Source organism: Equus caballus, chromosome X (genome assembly GCF_041296265.1).
Source record: "Equus caballus isolate H_3958 breed thoroughbred chromosome X, TB-T2T, whole genome shotgun sequence".
NCBI classification, from domain to species: Eukaryota; Metazoa; Chordata; class Mammalia; order Perissodactyla; family Equidae; genus Equus; species Equus caballus.
In genome coordinates this window covers 61,044,581-61,063,916 of record NC_091715.1, presented here as the reverse complement: position 1 = coordinate 61,063,916, position 19,336 = coordinate 61,044,581, and the positions used below count along the sequence as shown (strand labels likewise).

General features: G+C 41.9%; 1 protein-coding gene and 1 non-coding gene across 14 annotated transcripts in view; both read left to right on the top strand.

The window, feature by feature from the left end:
* ARHGEF9 (Cdc42 guanine nucleotide exchange factor 9) overlaps positions 1 to 19,336 on the top strand; it is a 569,920-nt gene that overhangs the window by 388,769 nt on the left and 161,815 nt on the right. Inside the window, exon 1 of one of the 13 annotated variants that reach the window (XM_014728937.3) lies at positions 13,736 to 14,330. The exons of 8 other annotated variants lie outside the window; for them this stretch is intronic. In XM_014728937.3, the coding sequence (XP_014584423.1) occupies positions 14,301 to 14,330 (30 nt within the window). In that variant the 5' untranslated portion in view covers positions 13,736 to 14,300. Of the gene's footprint in view, positions 1 to 13,735; positions 14,331 to 14,412; positions 14,639 to 19,336 lie in introns of those variants that run through there. 4 more of the 13 variants (XM_070256613.1, XM_070256610.1, XM_070256615.1 and 1 more) reach the window with 4 other exon arrangements.
* On the top strand, positions 13,359 to 13,444 carry MIR1468 (microRNA mir-1468). Its single transcript, NR_033073.1, has one exon. It is a non-coding gene; the product is annotated as a microRNA mir-1468 (primary transcript).

Below are 19,336 nucleotides of genomic sequence, written 5' to 3'. Positions count from 1 at the left end.
TAGCAGACCTGGGCTTTGAACTCCAGGTCCATATTCTGAACACTACTCCATCTGTGCTCGCCCTTGGTTGCATATGAGAATCACCTGGGTAGGTTTTTTTTTTTTTTTTAATACTCATGTCTGTTCCCCACCCAGGACAATTAAATTAGAATCTGTGGAGTGAGGCTTCATCATCTGTGCCTTTGAAAAGCTCCTGGGCAATTCTCATATATATCAGCAGGGAGAACATCTACCCTGTGCAATAAGGCCTCCATGGCCTATAATCACCCCTTAACCACAACACTCTGGGAAACACGAGCTCAGGGCATTTGAGGCAGAGGGAAGCACTCAGGCAAAGGCATGAAGATGCTCAAAGAAATGCCTGTAGCCCCCTTTAGATACACAGAGGTCCAGGAGTTCATACATCTGGTGAGGAAGCAGCAACCCACTGGGGGTGTACTCTGTAGAAGGTCACTCAGTCCTTCGAGATGAGCTTGGATCACCTGGTTCCTGATTAACATGCTGTCTGATCTTTTCACCAAATTTAATTTGCTGGCAGATTATTAAATTCCAGTTGCTAAAATGTGTTGGGGCCTGAATGGGGGCAGGAAGCCTAGCAACTGATTGCATGGCTTAGCAACCAATTTCCACAACTTTAGCTACAGCAGATGTGGGAGTCTGCAAAACTGACACTGTTGGGGCTGGGAAAACAAGTCATAAACTAGCCACTCAGCCAGCTGCAAGTAGCAAGTAAGGGAAAGCACTCTGCCACTAGCTCACTGAATGAGCTTAGGCAAGTCACTTACTTGTTTCTGGACCTCAGTTTCCCCAACTGTAAAATACGGATAGTTTACATGGATCAAATGAAAAGTGTCTTCATTTTTTCAGCAAATACAAACTTGGATTAAGAGTTGCTTAGAAGTTTTATGGTTTGAGGTCTTACATTCAAATCTTTAATCCATTTTGAGTTAATTTTTGTGTATAGCATAAGATAATGGTCTCCTTTCATTCTTTTGCATATGGCCATCTTGGTTTCCCAAAACTATTTCTTGAAGAGACTCTCCTTTCTCCATTGTATGTTCTTGGCTTCCTTGTCAAAAATTAGCTGTCCATAGATGTGTGGGTTTATTTCTGGGCTCTTGATTCTGTTCCATTGATCTGTGTGTCTGCTTTTGTGCCAGTACCATGCTATTTTGATTACTATAGCTTTGTAGTATATTTTGAAATTAGGGAGTGTGATGCCTCCAGCTTTGTTCTTTTTTCTCAGGATTGCTTTGGCTATTCAAGGTATTTTGTTTTTCCTTAGAACAAAGAACCCTAAAATTTCTGTTTCTGTGGAAAATGTCATTGGAACTTTAATAGAACTTCTAGAAGAAAACACAGGCAGTACACTCTTCGACATAGCTCTCAGCAATGTATTTTCAAATAACATGTCTGACCAGGCAAGGGAAACGATAGAAAAAATAAACAAATGGGACTACATCAAACTAATAAAGCTTCTGCACAGCAAAGGAAACCATTAACAAAACAAAAAGACAACTTAACAATAGGGAGAACATACTTGCAAACCAAATATCTGATAAGGGGTTAATATCCAAAATATATGAAGAACTCATACATCTCAACAACAAAAAGCTAAAAACCCAATTTAAAAATGGGAAAAAGATCTAAACAAACAATTTTGCGAAGAGACGCAGATAGTCAACAGGCACATGAAAAGATGTTCAACATCAGTAATTATTAGGGAAATGTAAATCAAAACTACAATGAGATATCACCTCATGCCCCTTCAAATGGCTATGATTGACAAGACAAGAAATAAGTGTTGGAGAGGATGTGGAGAAGAGGGAACCCTCATACACTGCTGGTGAGAGTGCAAACTGGTTCAGCCACTATGGAAGACAGTATGGAGAGTCTTCAAAAATTAAGAATAGAACTACCATATGATCTAGCTATTCCACTGCTGGGTATTTATCCAAAGACCATGAAAACATGAATGTGTAAAGATATATGCACCCCTATGTTCATTGCAGTATTAGTCACAATGGCCAAGACTTGGAAGCAACCTAGGTGCCTACCAAGGGACGAAGGTATAAAGAAATTGTGGTATATATACACAATGGAATACCATTCAGCTATAAAAAAGATGAAATCTTGCCATTTGCGACAACAAGGATGGACCTTGAGAGTATTATGCTAAGTGAAATAAATTAGAGGGAGAAAGTCAAATACCGTATGATTTCACTCATAAGTAGAAGATAAAAACAACAACAACTAAACACATAGAGACAGAGACTGGACTGGTGGTTACCGGACAGGGAAGGGGGGAGGGAGGAGGGTGAAAGGGTTGATTAGGCACATGTGTACGATGATGGATGGTAGTCTTTGGATGGTAAACATGATGTAATCTACACAGAAATTGAATTATAATAATGTACACCTGAAATTTATATAATGTTATAAACCAATGTTACCTCAAAAAATAGTTATTTAGTTTTGTATTTATCACTTATAGAGCACATACCATGTGTGTTTGTTTCCTATTGCTGCTGAACAAATTACAACAAACTTGATGGCTTAACACAACAAACTATTATCTTAAAAGTTATGGAAGTCAAAAGTCTGAATTAGGTCTCATTGGCTAAAATTAAGGTACCAGCAACACTGCATTCCTTTATGAAGGCTTTGGGGAAGAGTCAGTCTCCTGTTTTTTTCCAGCTTCCGGAGGCTGCCAGCATTCCTTAGCTCATGGCTCCCTTCCATCTTCAAAGCCAGCTATGGCTGGTCAAGTCTTTCTCACATGACATCACTCTGACACCAACTCATCTGCCTCCCTCTTCCTCGTTTAAGCACCTTTGTGATGACATTGAGTCCTCTAGATAATCCAAGGTAATCTCCCTATTGTAAAGTCACTGATTAGCAATTTTAATTCCACCTCCTGCCTTCATTCTCCTTTATCATGTAACCTAACATATTCACAGGTTCTAGGGATTAAGACATAGACATATTTTGAGGACCTTTATTCTGCATACTACTTCATGTGCCAGGCACCATTCTAAGTGCTTTACATGTATTAACCTCACTTAATTCTCACAATGACCCTTCTGAGGTAGAGAGTATTATATTTCCATTTTACAGACAAGGAGACTAAAGCATGCAGAAGCTAAATAGGTTGCACAAGGTACCACAGCTAAGAAGTGGTGGAATTAGAATTTGAACCCAGGTGATCTAACTCCAGAATTTACACTCTTACCCACCCAACTATGCTGTACATGTCCCAACCAGATTGGAATGGAGTCTCATTCAATGGTATATACCCAGTGCCTAGCACAGTGCCAGGCTCACATGTCTATTGAACTGAATTGAGTAAGTAGGGGTTTACTTAAGGGAGAGCAGGTATGTATACTTGATTAGAGGCAGAAAGGTAAAGAGTATTCTTTATGAAAAAGAAATAAAATGACTGGGGCAGGAAGAGGGACCAAGAGAAAGACATTTATCTTTTTAAGGTATATTACACGTACAGGGTAGTTATTAGGGTTAGACCTAATTATATGGTTCCCTCCAGCATTTATCTTTATCACCTCAGGATCAAGAACTTTTATGCTTTTTTTATTTGTTAGGAATTACATTTGGCTGCTAGAAACAGAAACAAGATATAACAGTCACTTAAATAAGGCAGACATTTATTTCTCTGTCATGTAAAACAGATCTAGAGTTAGGCTGTTAAATTCAGGGCTGATATGATGACTCCATCATCCTTAGCACATGGTTTTCATCCTCAAGGTCACAAGCTGGCTACTGGAATTCTGTCACATCCGTATTACAAACAGTGGGAAGAGCAAAAATAGCACATGCTACCTGACTACCACCATTTTAAGGAGCTTTCCTGGATGCTCCACTTAAGAGCTTCCACTGACGTCTATTTGCCAGTCTTAGCAGCAACGGAGACTAAGCACATTCATACTCAAGAAGAAGGGAAAATGGGCTTTTGGTAGGTATCTAGTAGTCTCTCTACCACAACTGTTAAGTGTAAGAAACAAGCCTCTAACCATAGTTCATGGCTCTGCTTTCTCAGCCCATGTTCCTCCTGGGAACCCTGGGAAGGAAGCTCCTCTCTCTTGTTTGGGAGAAGGCAGTAAGGTTTAGGGTGGGGGAGGTCAACTGCAAATGCCTATAGGGGCTTGGTTGGTAAGATATGTGAGAGATATTGCAGTTTGACTGCATTTGAGAGTGGTGGGGAGCATGGCAAACTGGAGAGCACGTACCCTTTCCAAAGCATGCAGCCAACCACTACTCAGCTCTGCTGGATCCTGGCCATTTGGGAAAGTGGACCTATTTTGCCAGATCTTCTGATTTTGTTCAATGGAATTTGAAAATCCAGATTTTCCTGTGCAATGTTGTGCTTTTTAAATGATGGATCAGGCTGAATGCGTGGCATGAGAGAAAGAGAAGAGAGAGGTAAAGAGGAAAGGGGTAAGTGCTAGGAAAAGGAGGTGGATGAGGTGAGCTTGAAGTCACTTCATTTATATAAACTTTAGAGTAAAGAGCCCATGGAGAGCTTAGAACAAGAGAGTAACTAATGGTTCCCTACCACAGAGGAAGAAACAGACTTTTCATCTGGCTCATTCCTATGGTCAAGCTGAAGTGGCCTTAGGGGGAGGCTGTTGGGCCAAGTGCCCCTACATTCCAGGATGGTGCCTTTTGTAAGCAGCCCATTGAGCAGCATCTTACCCTGAATCCAGGCTCTGCCTGCTGAGGCCTGAAGAAGGACAAGTATGGCCACTTCCTCCTTGCTCTTTCCTGAGCTGCTTGAAGCTGCTTCAAGAGCTTGCTTCAAGACCCTCTAGGGTCTACTGGGTCTCTTTTCCGGCCCGAGTCTGCAAGGTGCTTGGTAAACTTAGGGATGAAGAATTGCATTCCTAGGTAAATGACCATCCTAGCTGATGTTCTCACAGAGGAAATGGGAGCCCATGTGCCAAGCAAACCTTCCTCCCCAAATGAGGAACCCTGGCTGTCTTCAACATCTCTGACTATTATGCTTCCAAATACAAATGAAGATGGTTCCTATTCATTTTTGGTCAAAGAAAGTTATCTCAACAACTCCAACATAGTGATAGGAGTTTGGGCTGGAGCTGGGCATCTCACGCTTTAATGTGCATGTGAATCACTGGGGATTTTGTGAAAATGCTGATAGTCAGTAGGCCTAGGGTGAGCCTGAGATTCTGCATTTCTAATAAGCTCCCAGGTGATGCTGATGCTGCTGATCTGAGGCCCATACTTTGAGTAGTAGCAAGAGGTTAGATGACCTTGAGAATTCATCCAGCTGGATTTTCCTTCTCAAAGTCTAAGCTAGATTATATTTAGATATGTAGCTATGCATACTTTTCCTATTGCACTAACATATTGCTTTAAATTCTTTCCTATGGTTGCTTATTTGGAATGACATCTATCATATTGCCTATTTCTTCTTCTCCTGCCTTCACAACTCCCAGCTCCTTGGAAGTACATGCCATCTGCCTCTGCCACCCACTGTCCCTTCTTTTTGCTTTCATCACCTTATGTTCTAGCCCTGCCTGCTTCTCTGACATCTCCCACCACTCTCTTGTATTTACTACATTCTGCCATGTTGGCCTTCTTCTTCCCCTTGCACATAGTAGTCTTGTTTCCATCTTTGGACCTTTGCTTTTGTTATTCCTTCCTATTTGGAATGCTCTTCCCCCAAATTGTGGCTGGTTTCTTCTCATTATTCTGGTATCAAATCAGATGTCACCTCCTCAGAGAGGCCTTCCTTGGCCATCTAGGTAAAACAGTGTCCTCCTCCCTCAATTACCTTCTGTTATATCATCCTATTTATTATTTTCATAATAACTATTCAGTAGCTAAGTTTACTTTATTTATTGGTTTTTGAGTTCAATGTCTAAATCCCTCCATTATAATATAAGTTCCTTGAGGATAGAAACCTAGTCTGTCTTATTCCCTGCTGTATCCCCAGTACCTAGAACAGAACTTGGCATGTAGTAGGTGCTTTATACATATTTCTGGGCTGACAGATTGTCTTTCTGGACATTCTTCTCACTCATTGAAGACTTTAACTCCTGGTTTCTTCACCCTACCTCAGCCAGAAAACTCCTGTGGCAAGACCCTGGATCTTATTATAGCAAGTAACTAACCAAATTGCCTCCAGAATCTCGATTTCAGGCATCTCCTCTCTGATCACTGACTGTTCTTCCAGTTAACTTACTCTGGTACCTCTACTCCAACAATTCTTCCACATCATCAAGATCTCCAATTCATTGACCTACCATTCCATTAATCTTACCCCACTACTCATCACCCCTTCTCATGTCCTCTTTTCCCTTCTGTCCAGTTTAGATTCCCTGGTCCATTATTATAATCACCCTCTTGAAAATGCTTGCAACTCTATTGCCCATTTCTTTTCCTGTTGTATTTTCCTGGCAAATCTCCCCCAGATTCCACTCAACCATGTATCTTCTCTATACCTGTGCTTGAGAAGCAAAACAGACTGGATAAAAGTCCCACAGCTGGGCTGATTGATTTTGCTTTACCACAAGCCTCAATTGGGCATGCAACACTTCCTGCAAACCCTACTACATGTCCCTAATGTGTTTGCTTTTCCACTGTCTCTAAGACAGTGGCTCTCAACATGAGTTGCACATTGGACTCATCTAGGGATCTTATAAAAACCCTGATGCCCAGGCTATACCTCATTCCAGTTAAATCATAATCCCTGAAGGTGAGATTTAGATAGTAGTGTTTTTTAAAGCTCCACTAGTGATTCCAATGTGCAGCCAAGGTCGGGAACTACCGCTCTGAGAAAACTATTTCATACTTGCTCCTCCCTCCTATAACTTTCAAAGACTCCTCCTTCCATACTCCTCTTTCAGCTTCACCATTTTATTGAGAAAATAGAAAACATTTTACGGGCGTTCCTTTCTCTTTCGTTCACCAAATCTACAGGCCCACCAGAACTTGTACCCTCACCCATTTTCTCTGTCTTCTTTCCTGCTAGAGTCCAGGAAGTGGACCTTTTCCTATCAAGAGTTAATATCTGCTCTTGTGCTCTGCACCCCATCCTCTCTCACCTTCTCAAAGACTTTGCTCCTGCAAATATCCCCTTTGCTACACTAGTACTTCTCAGACTTTAATATACATGCAAATCATCTGAAGATAATTAAAATGCAGATTATGATTCTGTAGGTCTGAGATGGAGCCTGAGTTTCTGCATTTATAACAAGTGCCCAGGTGATGATGATGTTGTTGGTCCAATGGACCGTGCTTCAAGTAGCAAGGTCCTATATCATCAGCCTTTCCTTCTCATTCCCATCATCATATAAGCATGCTCTTAACCTCATGTTAAAAGAAAAAAAAGACTTTCTTGCCCTCATATTCTTGACCTGTCCAAATATTACCCTATATCTCTTATTCCCTTCACAGCAAAACTTCTCAAAGAGTCATCTATACTCGTCTCCACTTCCTTACCTTCATTCACTCTTTTTCCCCCTCTTTCACTCCTCAACTCACCCCAGTATGACTTCTGTTACCCTCATGCCAATGAAGCTATTCTTATTAATACCAACGATGATGACCATGTTGCCAATGAAATTGACATGTCTCTGTCATCATCCATTCAACTTGGCAACGTCATTCTTCAAAACTTTTTTCACCTGAATGCAATTTCTCATTTTTCTGTCTACCTTACTAACCACTACTTCTCAGTCTCCATTTTTTGACCCCTCCTTCTCTACTCAACTTTAGTCTAATCATTGGAAAGCCTCAAGCCTCAGTCCAAGGCCCTTTTCTATCTACACTCCTTAGATGATCTCATCCTGTCTTGTGATTTTCAATACTATCTATATGAGGATGACTCTAAAATGTATATCTTCAGGCAGATCTTCTCTCCTGAGCTCCAGGCTTGTGTGTCCAATCGTCTTTCTGATATCTCCTCTAATAATATGACTAATGGACAGCTCACACTTAATACATCCAAAATGGCAGTCTTGATTTCCTCCCCCCATCAAATCTGTGCTTATTCTAGTCTTCCCACATTAGTAAATGGTGCCACCACCTACCCGGTTGTTCAAGCCAAAAACCTAGAGTCATTCATAATTCCTTCTTCCTTTCCTTCATGCTCCACATCCAATCCATCACCAAGTTCTGCATTTCTACCTCTAAAATATATCTTGAATAGTTTTACCTCTGTCTATCATCTTCATTACTTTTCCAGTCCAAGTTACATCATCTCTTTCCTGGATGACTGCAACAGCTTCAACCTTTTGTTCTTCTTTCAGTCTATTTACCACATAGCAACCTGAGTGATCTTTTACAAATGTAAATCAGATCAACTCATTCTCCTGCTTAAAACTCTTCAATTCCCTCCCCTTTCTCCCTGTTGTTCTCAGAATAAAACACATATTCTCTGCTATGACTTTCAAGGCTTTACATGACCTGGTGTCTGCCAAATTTGTCTCCTCCAACTCTTCCTCCTTCTCTCTAGGTTTCAGTCTCATTGTAGTTCCAATTCCTGGAACAAAGGCTGTTCAATCCTTTAGACTTTTTAACTTTCTATGCCTAGAATACTTTCCCCCAACACTATACATGTCTGGCTCATCTTAAGCATGTAGTCCTCAACTTAAACGTTATCTCCTTGGAGAAGACTTCTTTAATGAAATTCCCTCTTCCCTCCCCTACACTTACTCTCTGTCCTTTCACTCTTTTTTTCATAACACTTATTGCCATCTGTATTAGCATATTTATTTGCCTTATTTACTTGTTTATTGGATAGAAATGAGGATGTGAATGGTGTCTGTCTTGTTCATTGCTATATAATCAGTGCTTAACACACTGTGCCTGGCACACAGTAGGCACACATGTTTATTCAATTTATAAATGAATGAATAAGAATAGGTAGTGATATATGTACCAGATGTCATTTTGTCAAGACAACACAGGTTATAATGTAGATGTTAGCCTTAGTCTCTCAATATTAGCATTATAGTAGTTATGTACTTTTAATTTTTATCCTTTTTCACTACTGCATTCCACTCACTGTTGAGAATCAAGGGTCTGAGTTCTCGTTCCAGCTCAGCTACTAACTTACTCACTTTGTGACTTTTGGAGTCATTTTCATTCCTGGGGCCTATGTTTTCTCAGCTGTAAAATGAGAATGTTGGAGGAGATAGTCTTAAAGATCTTTGCCAACTCTGATATCTATGGATAATTGATTGCTTAACACTATTAGGTAAATAACAATTAGTGTGTTCATTGTATGATTGGGGAACCTGAGACACAAAGAAGCTGAGTACTTACCCCAGGTTACCCACCAGTAGTGAATTCACCTCTTTATCAGCGCTGCACAAAGCTACAGCCACAGCAGTAGGGACAAGCTTGGGCTGGTGTCTCTGCCTCCACGAGCCAGCCTCTGGGCTCCTTGAATCACTATGGACTCAAATAGAGAATATGCTAGATTGGAGACATACCTAAGACCATCTTTCTCCTCATGTTGCTCATGGCTGAAAGAGGGCAGCATTTGGTACTTATCCACTGAGAGCTGGTGCTGAAGTAAGTACCAAATAGACTTCTGGGAGATCACAGGGCTTCAAAGGAGAGGTCTGGGGCACAGAGATTGTGGAAACCCCTTTTCCAGATTTTTATTATCCTGTCCTGAATACTTACTGGTGGCCAGGCCCTGTGCTAAGTGCTTTCTTTCCATGGACGAATTCATCAAATCTTCATAATAACTTTATGAAGTAGGCACTATGATTAGCCCTAATTCACAGATAAGGAAACTATCCAGATGTAGAACATTAAATAACCTGCCTGAATAAGTAGCAAAGCCAGTAATTGAATCTAAGCAGTTCTGGCCCCAGAGCTTGTACTCTTGCCTTCTACGATATAGTGCCTCTAACTGCTCACATGGTTCTAGGCAAATGGGCACTCACGACATACTAGATTCATTAGGCTGTATGCCTCTGGGTTCAACATTTGTTCTTTTGAAATAATCTCTAGGCACATACATTAACACTGCACTGTTTTGTCTCAGATCCGTTCTCCACTCTTTTCCTGCAAACTAAATTTTTTAGGCTCTCTTGCTGTCTCACTTCTTTTGTCCAGTGAGAGACACCTGTGGGAGATTGGTTGGCAGGAGCAAGGAAGAAGCCAGGGTATTTCCTTCAGCCCCTGCTTCACAGAGATGTATTCTGGAAGTGACTGTATCTTCTCTATGACTTCAGCTTCTGTTGACAACTCCTTCATTCATGGCAACTGCACCATCAAGCCACCTATCCCATGCTTTTAGCTTCAGTTTAGCAACAGTTTCTGGGTTCTGGTAACATTACTTTTTCCCATTACTCATTTGCCTTAGGAGTAGTTAGCAGTTTTATTTGGTTGCTAAATGCTGACTTGCCTCACCATCCTCTGTTTGGCTTCTTAGTTTTGTCAGTGTAATGTTTTCCCTGTATTAAATGCTCTCCCTGTAAAAGGTCGAGGGTGGTTTGTATTTTCCTGACTGGATCATGATTGCTATAGACGACTTTTGTAATCCCAGGGCTACTCACTATCACATAAAGTGGTTTATATTCTTCAGAGCATATATCACAACCTTAATTATCTTGTTTGCTTATTATTTATTATCTATCTCTCCTCAACTCCAGGTAGATTGTAAGGTTCATGAAGAACTTTGTCCTGCATCCTGAGCATCTATCACGATGCCTAGTACATAGGGGCTCAATAATATTGTTGAATTACTGCATCCATCAAAAAAAAAAAAAACCTCACATCTCACACCATACACAAAAATTAACTCAAAATGGATTAAAGACTTGAATGTAAGACCTGAAACCATAAAACTCCTAGAAGAAAACATAGGCTGTATGCTCTTTGACATCCATCTTAGCAATATGTTTTTGAACACCATGCCTACTCAGGTAAGGGAAACAAAAGAAAAAGTAAACAAATGGGACTACATCAGACTAAAAAGCTTCTATATGGCAAAGGAAACCATGAAAAAACAAGACAAGACAACCCACCAACTAGGAGAAAATATTTTCAAATCACATATCTGACAAGGGGTTAATTTCCAACATATATAAAGAACTCATACAACTCAATGGAAACAAAAATGAACAACCCAATAAAAAATGGGCAGAGGATATGAACAGACACTTTTCCAAAGAAGATCTACAGGTGGCCAACAGGCACATGAAAATATGTTCAACATCACTAATTATTAGGGAAATGCTAATCAAAACTACAATGAGATATGACCTCCCACCCATCAGAATGGCTACAATTAATGAGACAAGAAATAACAAGTGTTGAGAGGATGTGGAGAGAAGGGAACACTCATCCACTGCTGGTGGGAATGAAAACTGGTGCAGCCACCATGGGAAACAGTATGGAGATTTCTCAAAAAATTAAAAATAGAAATACCACATGATCCAGCTTTTCCACTACTGGGTATTTATCTGAAGAACATAAAATCAATAATTCAAAAAGATTTATGCACCCCTATGTTCATTGCAGCATTATTCACAATAGCCAAGACGTGGAAGCAACCCAAATGCCCATCGATGGATGAATGGATAAAGAAGATGTGGTATATATATACAATGGAATACTACTCAGCCACAAAACAGGCAGAATTGTGCCATTTGCAACAACATGGACGGAGCTTGAGGTTATTATGCTAATTGAAATAAGTCAGACAGAGAAACACAAATACCATATGATTTCACTCATATGTGGAAGATAAGCCAACACACACACAGATAAGGAGAACAGATTAGTGGTTCCCAGAAGGCAAGGGGGTAAGGGGAAGTTGAAAGGTGTAAAGGGGATCACATGTATGGTGACAGATAAAAATTAGACTATAGGTGGTATACACAGTCCAGTCTATACAGAAACTGATATATAATAATGTACACCTGAAATTTACACAATGTTATAAGCCAACATGACCTCAATAAAATCATTTTTTAAAAATCCAAGTTTTTCTTGGATCTCTTCTATGTACCAGTCACTGTTGTAGGAGATACCATTGTCCCTGCTTTAAAAAAGAACTTATAATTCCATTTGAGTAACAAGAAATAGAAAAATGTACATGTGACTAGTGTATAAGTTTGCCAGGGCTGCCATAACAAAGTACCACAGACCGAATGGCTTAAACAACAGAAATTTATTTTCTCACATTTCTGAAGGCTAGAAGTCCAAGACCAAAATGATTTGTTCTGATGCCTGTTTCTTTGGCTTGTAGATGACTGCTTTCTCCCTTTGTTTTCACATGGTCTTCCCTCTATACCCATCTGTGTCCAAATTTCCTCTTCTTGTAGGGACACCAGACATATTGGATTAGAGTCTACCTTAATGACCTTAATTTAACTTAATTACCTCTTTAAATACCCTATCTCCAAATACAGTGACATTCTAAGGCATTGGGGGTTTGGATTTCAACATACGAATATTTGGGGCACACAATTCAGCTTGTAACAACCAGTAAGTAAAAGTTCCTTTTCAGTTGAGAAGGCTAAATAGTAGTGCTAAAGGAATTAGGTGAAAGATGATAAAACCAGGGCCTGGAGTATTCTGGGAAAGCTTCCTAGAGGCGGTGTGCCTAATGCCAGATCTTAAAGAGATATTAAAGAGTCATGACAGCCTGAATGGGCTGGTTGGCAGAGGGGAGGTGCATCCAAAAGCCTCAGTGTAAATGATGGCTCAGAGGTGAGAAAGTGAGGAAACCATGGTAGAATCTCTGATTATTGGACTCTCAGACTTGAGGGAGTTGAAAAGTCACCCAGCTTAGCTCACATTTGATTCAGGAATATCTTACGAAAGGATCATTCAGTTTCTGTTTGTACACCTCCCAGAACTGGGTGCTCATCAAGGCAGCTGCTTAGATCTTTGGCTAGCTCTGTCTGGCCAAAACAATGGCTTGGATGAAGTAGGGAGAGTTTGCTAGGAAGTAGAGGAAAATAAAGTTGTGTGTGTAGCATGCCAGTGATGTCTTCATACCAGTCACCTTGAGGCACTTCTTTCTGAGGTCATATTTTAATTCCTTCTTGCTGAAGCTGCAGCCTCTGTTTTTGTAATCTCATTCTTGCCTGATCTGCCCTGTGGGTCAGGAACATTGGATTCTTGTCTTGTTTACCCGTGCTACCTTGGGCAGTTGTCTTTCAATCTCTGGGCTTCAGTGTTCATGTCTGTAATGGGGCTAATTAACACTCTGTCATGTCTACCTCACAGGGTTATTGCAAGGATTATATAGAATAATAATGGGTGTGAATGTCACCAACAACCTCAACTCTCAGCAGATGCAAATGTGCTAGCCTGGGTTGCATTACCCAGAACTAGGGGCATCATGAAAAGGTGGGTGGTTTCTCCGTTTGCCTGTTTTGCTGATGTTCTTTTGATTCATTCTCAGCAAAATAAGCAAATGGAAAATTCATCCATCAACAAGCTACCTTTAATAAACTTAAGAGTGTGCGGGAGAATCCTGAAATGAGGGTGTGTGTGTGTGAGAGTGATGGCAAAAAGAAGGTTGGAAAGCTGCAGAGGGTAAAGTGGAGGTTTTATCTTTTCTATGTGACCTTAGATAATTCCTTTCTGTCTTCTAAACCTCCATTTATCTGTAAAATGGAAATACTAATGCCTGCCTCCGCAGGGTTGTTCTGAAAAGTGAAAGTAATAATGAGGATGAAAGCCCCAAGAGAGTACACACTAGGAGAGAAGACCCCAGGAAAGTATGTAGAGAGGGGGCTGGGGGGAGGGAGGCCTGAGAGTGCTGGCATGGCTCCAATGGGGCAGGATCTTATTATTCCGGAGGTTGGCCCAACACCTCCAGCAACTTTGGAGAGGACTTTTCGCTGACTCGCCACAATTCGGGAGCCCCACAGTAAACAGCATCTAACTCCAGTGCAGAGGGAGGCAGGCAGAGGTGGCAGCTGCCTTCTCCTGGGCGGAGGTTATTCACCCCCATCTTCTCCCGGCACCCCACCTCCCAGTTCTCAAGCCTTGGCGGGGGACAAAGGCAGTCAGTTGGGACACCCCTCCCACGCCTCTCTCTGGGCCAAGCACCCCTGGAGCTGCAGGGTGGAAAGGCAAAGGCTGCAGGCTGGGATGAAAAAACCTGACTGAAGGCGAGGTCCTGGGCGGAGGGGATTGGGCTGTAGGGCTGTGGAGGAGGGGAGGCGGAGGGGGCGCTGGGGCTTTAGCTAGCTCCAGCCCTGCCAGCCTAGCTAGCTCAGCCAGCCCGAGAGACAATCCTCACTAGCCACCGGGCCTCGGAGAAACAGGACTTCGCGAGCACCATGCAGTGGATAAGGGGCGGCTCTGGAATGGTGAGTGCACATAACCCTGGCTTCCCCTGCTTGATCCTCAGTCCCCTAGCCCCACCCCCAGCTCCTCCACCAGCCGCCATGCAGTGAGCCCCTAGCCTCTGCCCACCGCCCTCCCCGCCGTCCTTGAGACACCAGCGAGCTTGCTGTGGCCATTTTAGGAGCTCTTGCTTGCCGCCTGCGGAAGAAAGCCCCCTCCCATCCCCCTCTGCATTCCTACCCCCACCCCTAGATTGGCGTGGGATGGAAGTGGGGGTCGCTTGGAAGGCCAGAGAGGCAAGGAGGCTGCCAGAGGGGCTCCCTGGGAGCGGGTAAGGCTCACAGGAGGGGGGCAAAGCCGGCACAGGGTTGCGGGGAGGGAGCAGTCACAAAGCCTGGGATTGTGGAGGCAGCAGTTTAGGACAGCTGCATGGTCCCCCAGACAGGCTAGATGTAGCCCCTCACCCTGGCCAGTCTTAGGACTTGGGGACCAGAGAGCCATTCTCAGGGAAGCTGCCTGGGGGAGCCCTGGAGCCCTTCCTTGCCTGGTCTGGGGTCATCCTGCCTGCATTTGGAGCCTTGTCAAGGAGAGAGCACTCCAGAAACCCCCATCCTGGAAATGGGTCTGGGCCCCATTCAGTTAGGAGAGCTCTTCCTTAACCCCAGCCCCCACCCAAGGAGTGTGTGCTGGTGTGTGTGTTTAGTATTATCCTCCAACAGTTCATTTTATGCCATAGTGCTCCCTTCTCCACCTGGAGACCTTGGAATGACTTCCTTTGCTGGGAGGAAGTGGTGGTTGCATCCTGATTCCTCTCTGACTCAGCCAGAGGTAGCTCAAGTCTGGTCAGGGACTCTGTGGGGTGGGAGGCCACCATGCCATTGTCCTCAGCTGGGAAGAATGGGCAGGAGGGTCTTGGAGGGCAGTTAGGTTGTGTCAGCAGGCACTGATGGTAGTGCCAGCCCACGCTGCTTCACTGCCACCCACAACTCATAGCTGAAGGAAAGGTGGCTGAAGCGATTGGGCAAAAATTGATATTTACCTCCTTTTTTGCTCCTATTCTGTAAGAGAGGAGGGAATCTGGCATGGGCTAGGACTATATTCAGAGAAGCTTCCTCTTTCCGTCCTCAGGGTTTCCTTAGACGTCTGTTTTAGTGGTTCTTGAAGGTATCCAGTTTATATTCCTATATGCCAAGGTTTCAAGACACTCTTCTTCCCAAACCTCCCTCTTTCCCTGGGGTCCCATCAACACTATTTCAAACGTTTGTAGAACCAGGAAAGGTTAGAGCAGGAAAAGACCTTCAAGTTCTTGTTGTCCATCCTAAAGCTGAGACCCAGAGAGTGAGGTAGACTTGCCCAGGGCCATATAGTTCCGTGAAGGCAAAGCTGAGTTTAGCATGGGAGTCTCCCGACTCTCTCTCACTGTCCCTCTCCCCTGCTCCACGTAATCTTCAGTTCAAGTGGTGCTGAGAGAGGCAGAAAGGAACATAGAGTTATGATTTTGGGAAAGGACTTCCTTCAGGATGAACTAATGCCATAAAACTTGCCTGAAAAAAATCCATGCAGTCCTGGTATTTCTGGCAGCTGGGTCTGGGTAAGACCTCCCTCCCTTCTAAATATATTGTAGTTAGGGGTCCAGAGCCATGCGTTGACAATAGATTTAATTAATGGAGAAATTTGAAGTTTGCCAATTGCATGTGAGAGAGAAAAGAGAGTAACAGACACTTTGTGGAGACTGTGTAATTAAAGATTGATTGATGGGGCAACCTCATAATTTTTTAGGGGGCCGAAATGGTGAATATTATGGGATGAAATGAAAGCATTTCTTTAACCATTTGCCAGAATTCAAGAGATAGGAATAGTAAACTTTATTCTAGCCTGGGAGGCAGAAAACTTCTAGTCTTGGCCCCGCTACTGTTTGATAGGAGTGCTGTGGGGCTTAGTTTTCTCACCTGTTAAATGGGGCTTTTAATGATGACCAAAATTCCTTCCAGGTCTGAGATTCTCAGATTGCTAGAAGTAAATGTTGGATAAAATTTAATTAGTGGCTCATTATGAAAAAATAGGGAGTGTATATCTAGCCACCATTTTATATTGCCCCTAGTCAAAAGGTCTTTGCTCCTTGTTCTTTCATTTGCCAAACACTTGAAATTCAGATTGAGCTTTTTATAACAGTGAGCTTTCTTTGCAGAGAATTTGACTATTGTAACTGACTGCAAATGTCACATGTAAGTGAAGGTCCTTGAACATAAAACATCAGTCAGGATTTTACAGAATAAAATCTCAGTAGATAGAGCCTGTCAGGTGCTGGCCCAGTGGCGCAGTGGTTAAGTTCGCACGTTCTGCTTTGGGGGCCTGGGGTTCGCCAGTTCGGATCCTGGGTGCAGACCTAGCACTGCTTGTCAAGCCATGCTGTGGCAGGCGTCCCACATATAAAGTAGAGGAAGACAGGCACGGATGTTAGCTCAGGACCAGTCTTCCTCAGCAAAAAGAGGAGGGTTGGCGGCAGATGTTAGCTCAGATCTTTCTCAAAAGAAAAAAAAATCACAGTAGATAGAGAGTGTTGAAAAATTGTGACTTCACTTTCAATGGTAAATTGTTCAGTATATTTATTCATAGCTTCTGCCTGCAATGCCTATTTGTGCTAGGGTTAGGCAGTGTATCTAGAGTGGGAAGAACGCTGGCCTCAGAGTCACAATTCTGACCTCAACCGCCTGGCTTTTACACTTCTCAGCTCCAAAACACTTGCCAATTGTCAAACCCCTTTCATCCTCAGTATTCTCCTCCATAAAATGGGGATAAAATACCTTGTCTCTTAGGCGCTATTGAGGTCCTTAATTCATTCAACAAAAATATAGAGTATTACTGTGAGTTGGCACTGATCTAGGTGCTGGGGAGATAGCAGTGGACAAAAACAAATTCCCTACTTTCATGGATCTTACCTTCTGGGAGTTACTGAACAGTTACACAAATGAATATAGCATATGTCAGGAAGTGCTAAGAGCTAAGGAGAAAAATAAAACCTGGTAAGAGAATATAGAGAGATAGGAGGTTGGATGATATATTAGACAGATCAGTCAGTCCTTCCCTTATTAAAAGACATTTGAGCAGAGATGTGAAGGAAATGAAGGAACAAGCTCTATGTGGCTGTTTAGAAGAGGGTTCTAGGCAGAAACAGCCAGAGAGAGAGAACACAATTGGTTTGTTTAAGGAACAGCAAGGAGGCCAGTGTCCTGGGGACATTTAATCTGAGTGAGATGGGTAGCTTTCGGAATGTTTTGAACAGATAAGGGATATAATCTGACTTAAATTTTAACAGGAGAATAGATTGTATTGGGGCAAAGGAAAGAGCTGTGAGGAGGCTCTTGTAATAGTCCAGGTAAGAGGTGATGGTGGCTTGAACCAGGGTGACAATAATCTGTATGAAAGGGCTGTACTTAGCATCATTTGAGGATGGTCTGTCTTTCTCCTTTCTGACCACCCGTCTGATTCTCAGATGGCTGAGTGTGAGGCTAGAATGAACACCCAGTGGGTGGATGCATGCAAGGGCATTTCACATCTAAGTCAATGATCAAATCATCTGCTTTGGGCTCCTACCCTCTAGTGTGGCTAATTGAGGGTTGGTTCTATGTGGATTACCAGTGAACCAGTCCCTTGCTTTCTGGGATTCTGGAGATGATTAAGTGTATTATTAGAACTTTGGACATGTTGTATACTTAGACTATGTGATATCTGGAATGTATCATATTTAATACTCTCTCCTTTATATGAAAAAATTATTTTCAGTAATAATTACTGATAATTGTTTTCTTGATTTGTTTTTTAATTTCCAAATAATTAACAATGAAAAAGAATAAACTTCAATTTTAAAAATATTCTAATTCAGTGACATCTCATATAGGATCTAAAATGTGCATTTACTCAACAAAAATAGTACACCTTGCAGTTTGTATTGTTTTCACTGGTTTAGATTTGAAGCACAAATAGAAACTCCAATTGGTCACACAGAATTATAGAATTGAAGTAACTTATATTCTGTTTCTTTGACTTCACAATCATTGTGCTATCACTGTTTACTTTGAACCTACTACTTAAATGCTGGAACATATAGTACAAGAGGGACTGCAGACATGAAATGCATCCAAAGCTACCTTGAATGATTCTAAACATTTAAAGTGAAATGAACCTAAGAAACATGTAAAGTCTGTATGTGTGTGTCGGGGGGGGCAACTGTATAACTGGAAGTTCTCTGAAACAACTTTTTTTTTTTATTGTGGTCGTAATAGCTTATAATGTAGTGAAATTTCAATTGTACATTATTTGTCATATACCATATAAGTATTCCCCTTCAGCCCTTGTGTCCACCCTCTACTCCCCTTCCCCCAGTAGCCACTAATTTGTTCTCTTTGTCCATAAGTTTGTTTATATTCCACATATGAGCGAAATCATATGGTGTTTGTCTTTCCATGTCTGGCTTATTTCGCTTAATATAATGCCCTCAAGTTCCATCTATGTGGTTGTGAATGGGACGATTTTGTCTTTTTTATGGCTGAGTAATATTCCATTATGTACATATATGTATACCATGTCTTCTTTAGGCATTCATCCGTAGAAGGGCACTTGGGTCACTTACACATCTTGGCTATTGTGAATAATGCTGCAATGAACAAAGGGGTGCATAAGTCTCTTTGAATTGTTGATTTCAAGTTCTTTGGGTAAATACCCAGTAGTGGGATAGCTGGGTCATATGGTATTTATATTTTTAGTTTTTTGAGAAATCTCCATACTATTTTCCACAGTGGCTGTACCAGTTTCCATTCCCACCAGCAGTGGATGAGGGTTCCCTTTCCTCCACAACCTTTCTAACATTTGTTGGGTTTTGTCTTGGTGATTATAGCCATTCTAACAGGTGTAAGATAACATCTAAGTGTAGTTTTGATTTGCATTTCCCTGATGATTAGTGATTTAAACAACTTTCATGTATAATACAATGTTATTAGAGGATAAATAATAAAATATGCTAATTTGAGAC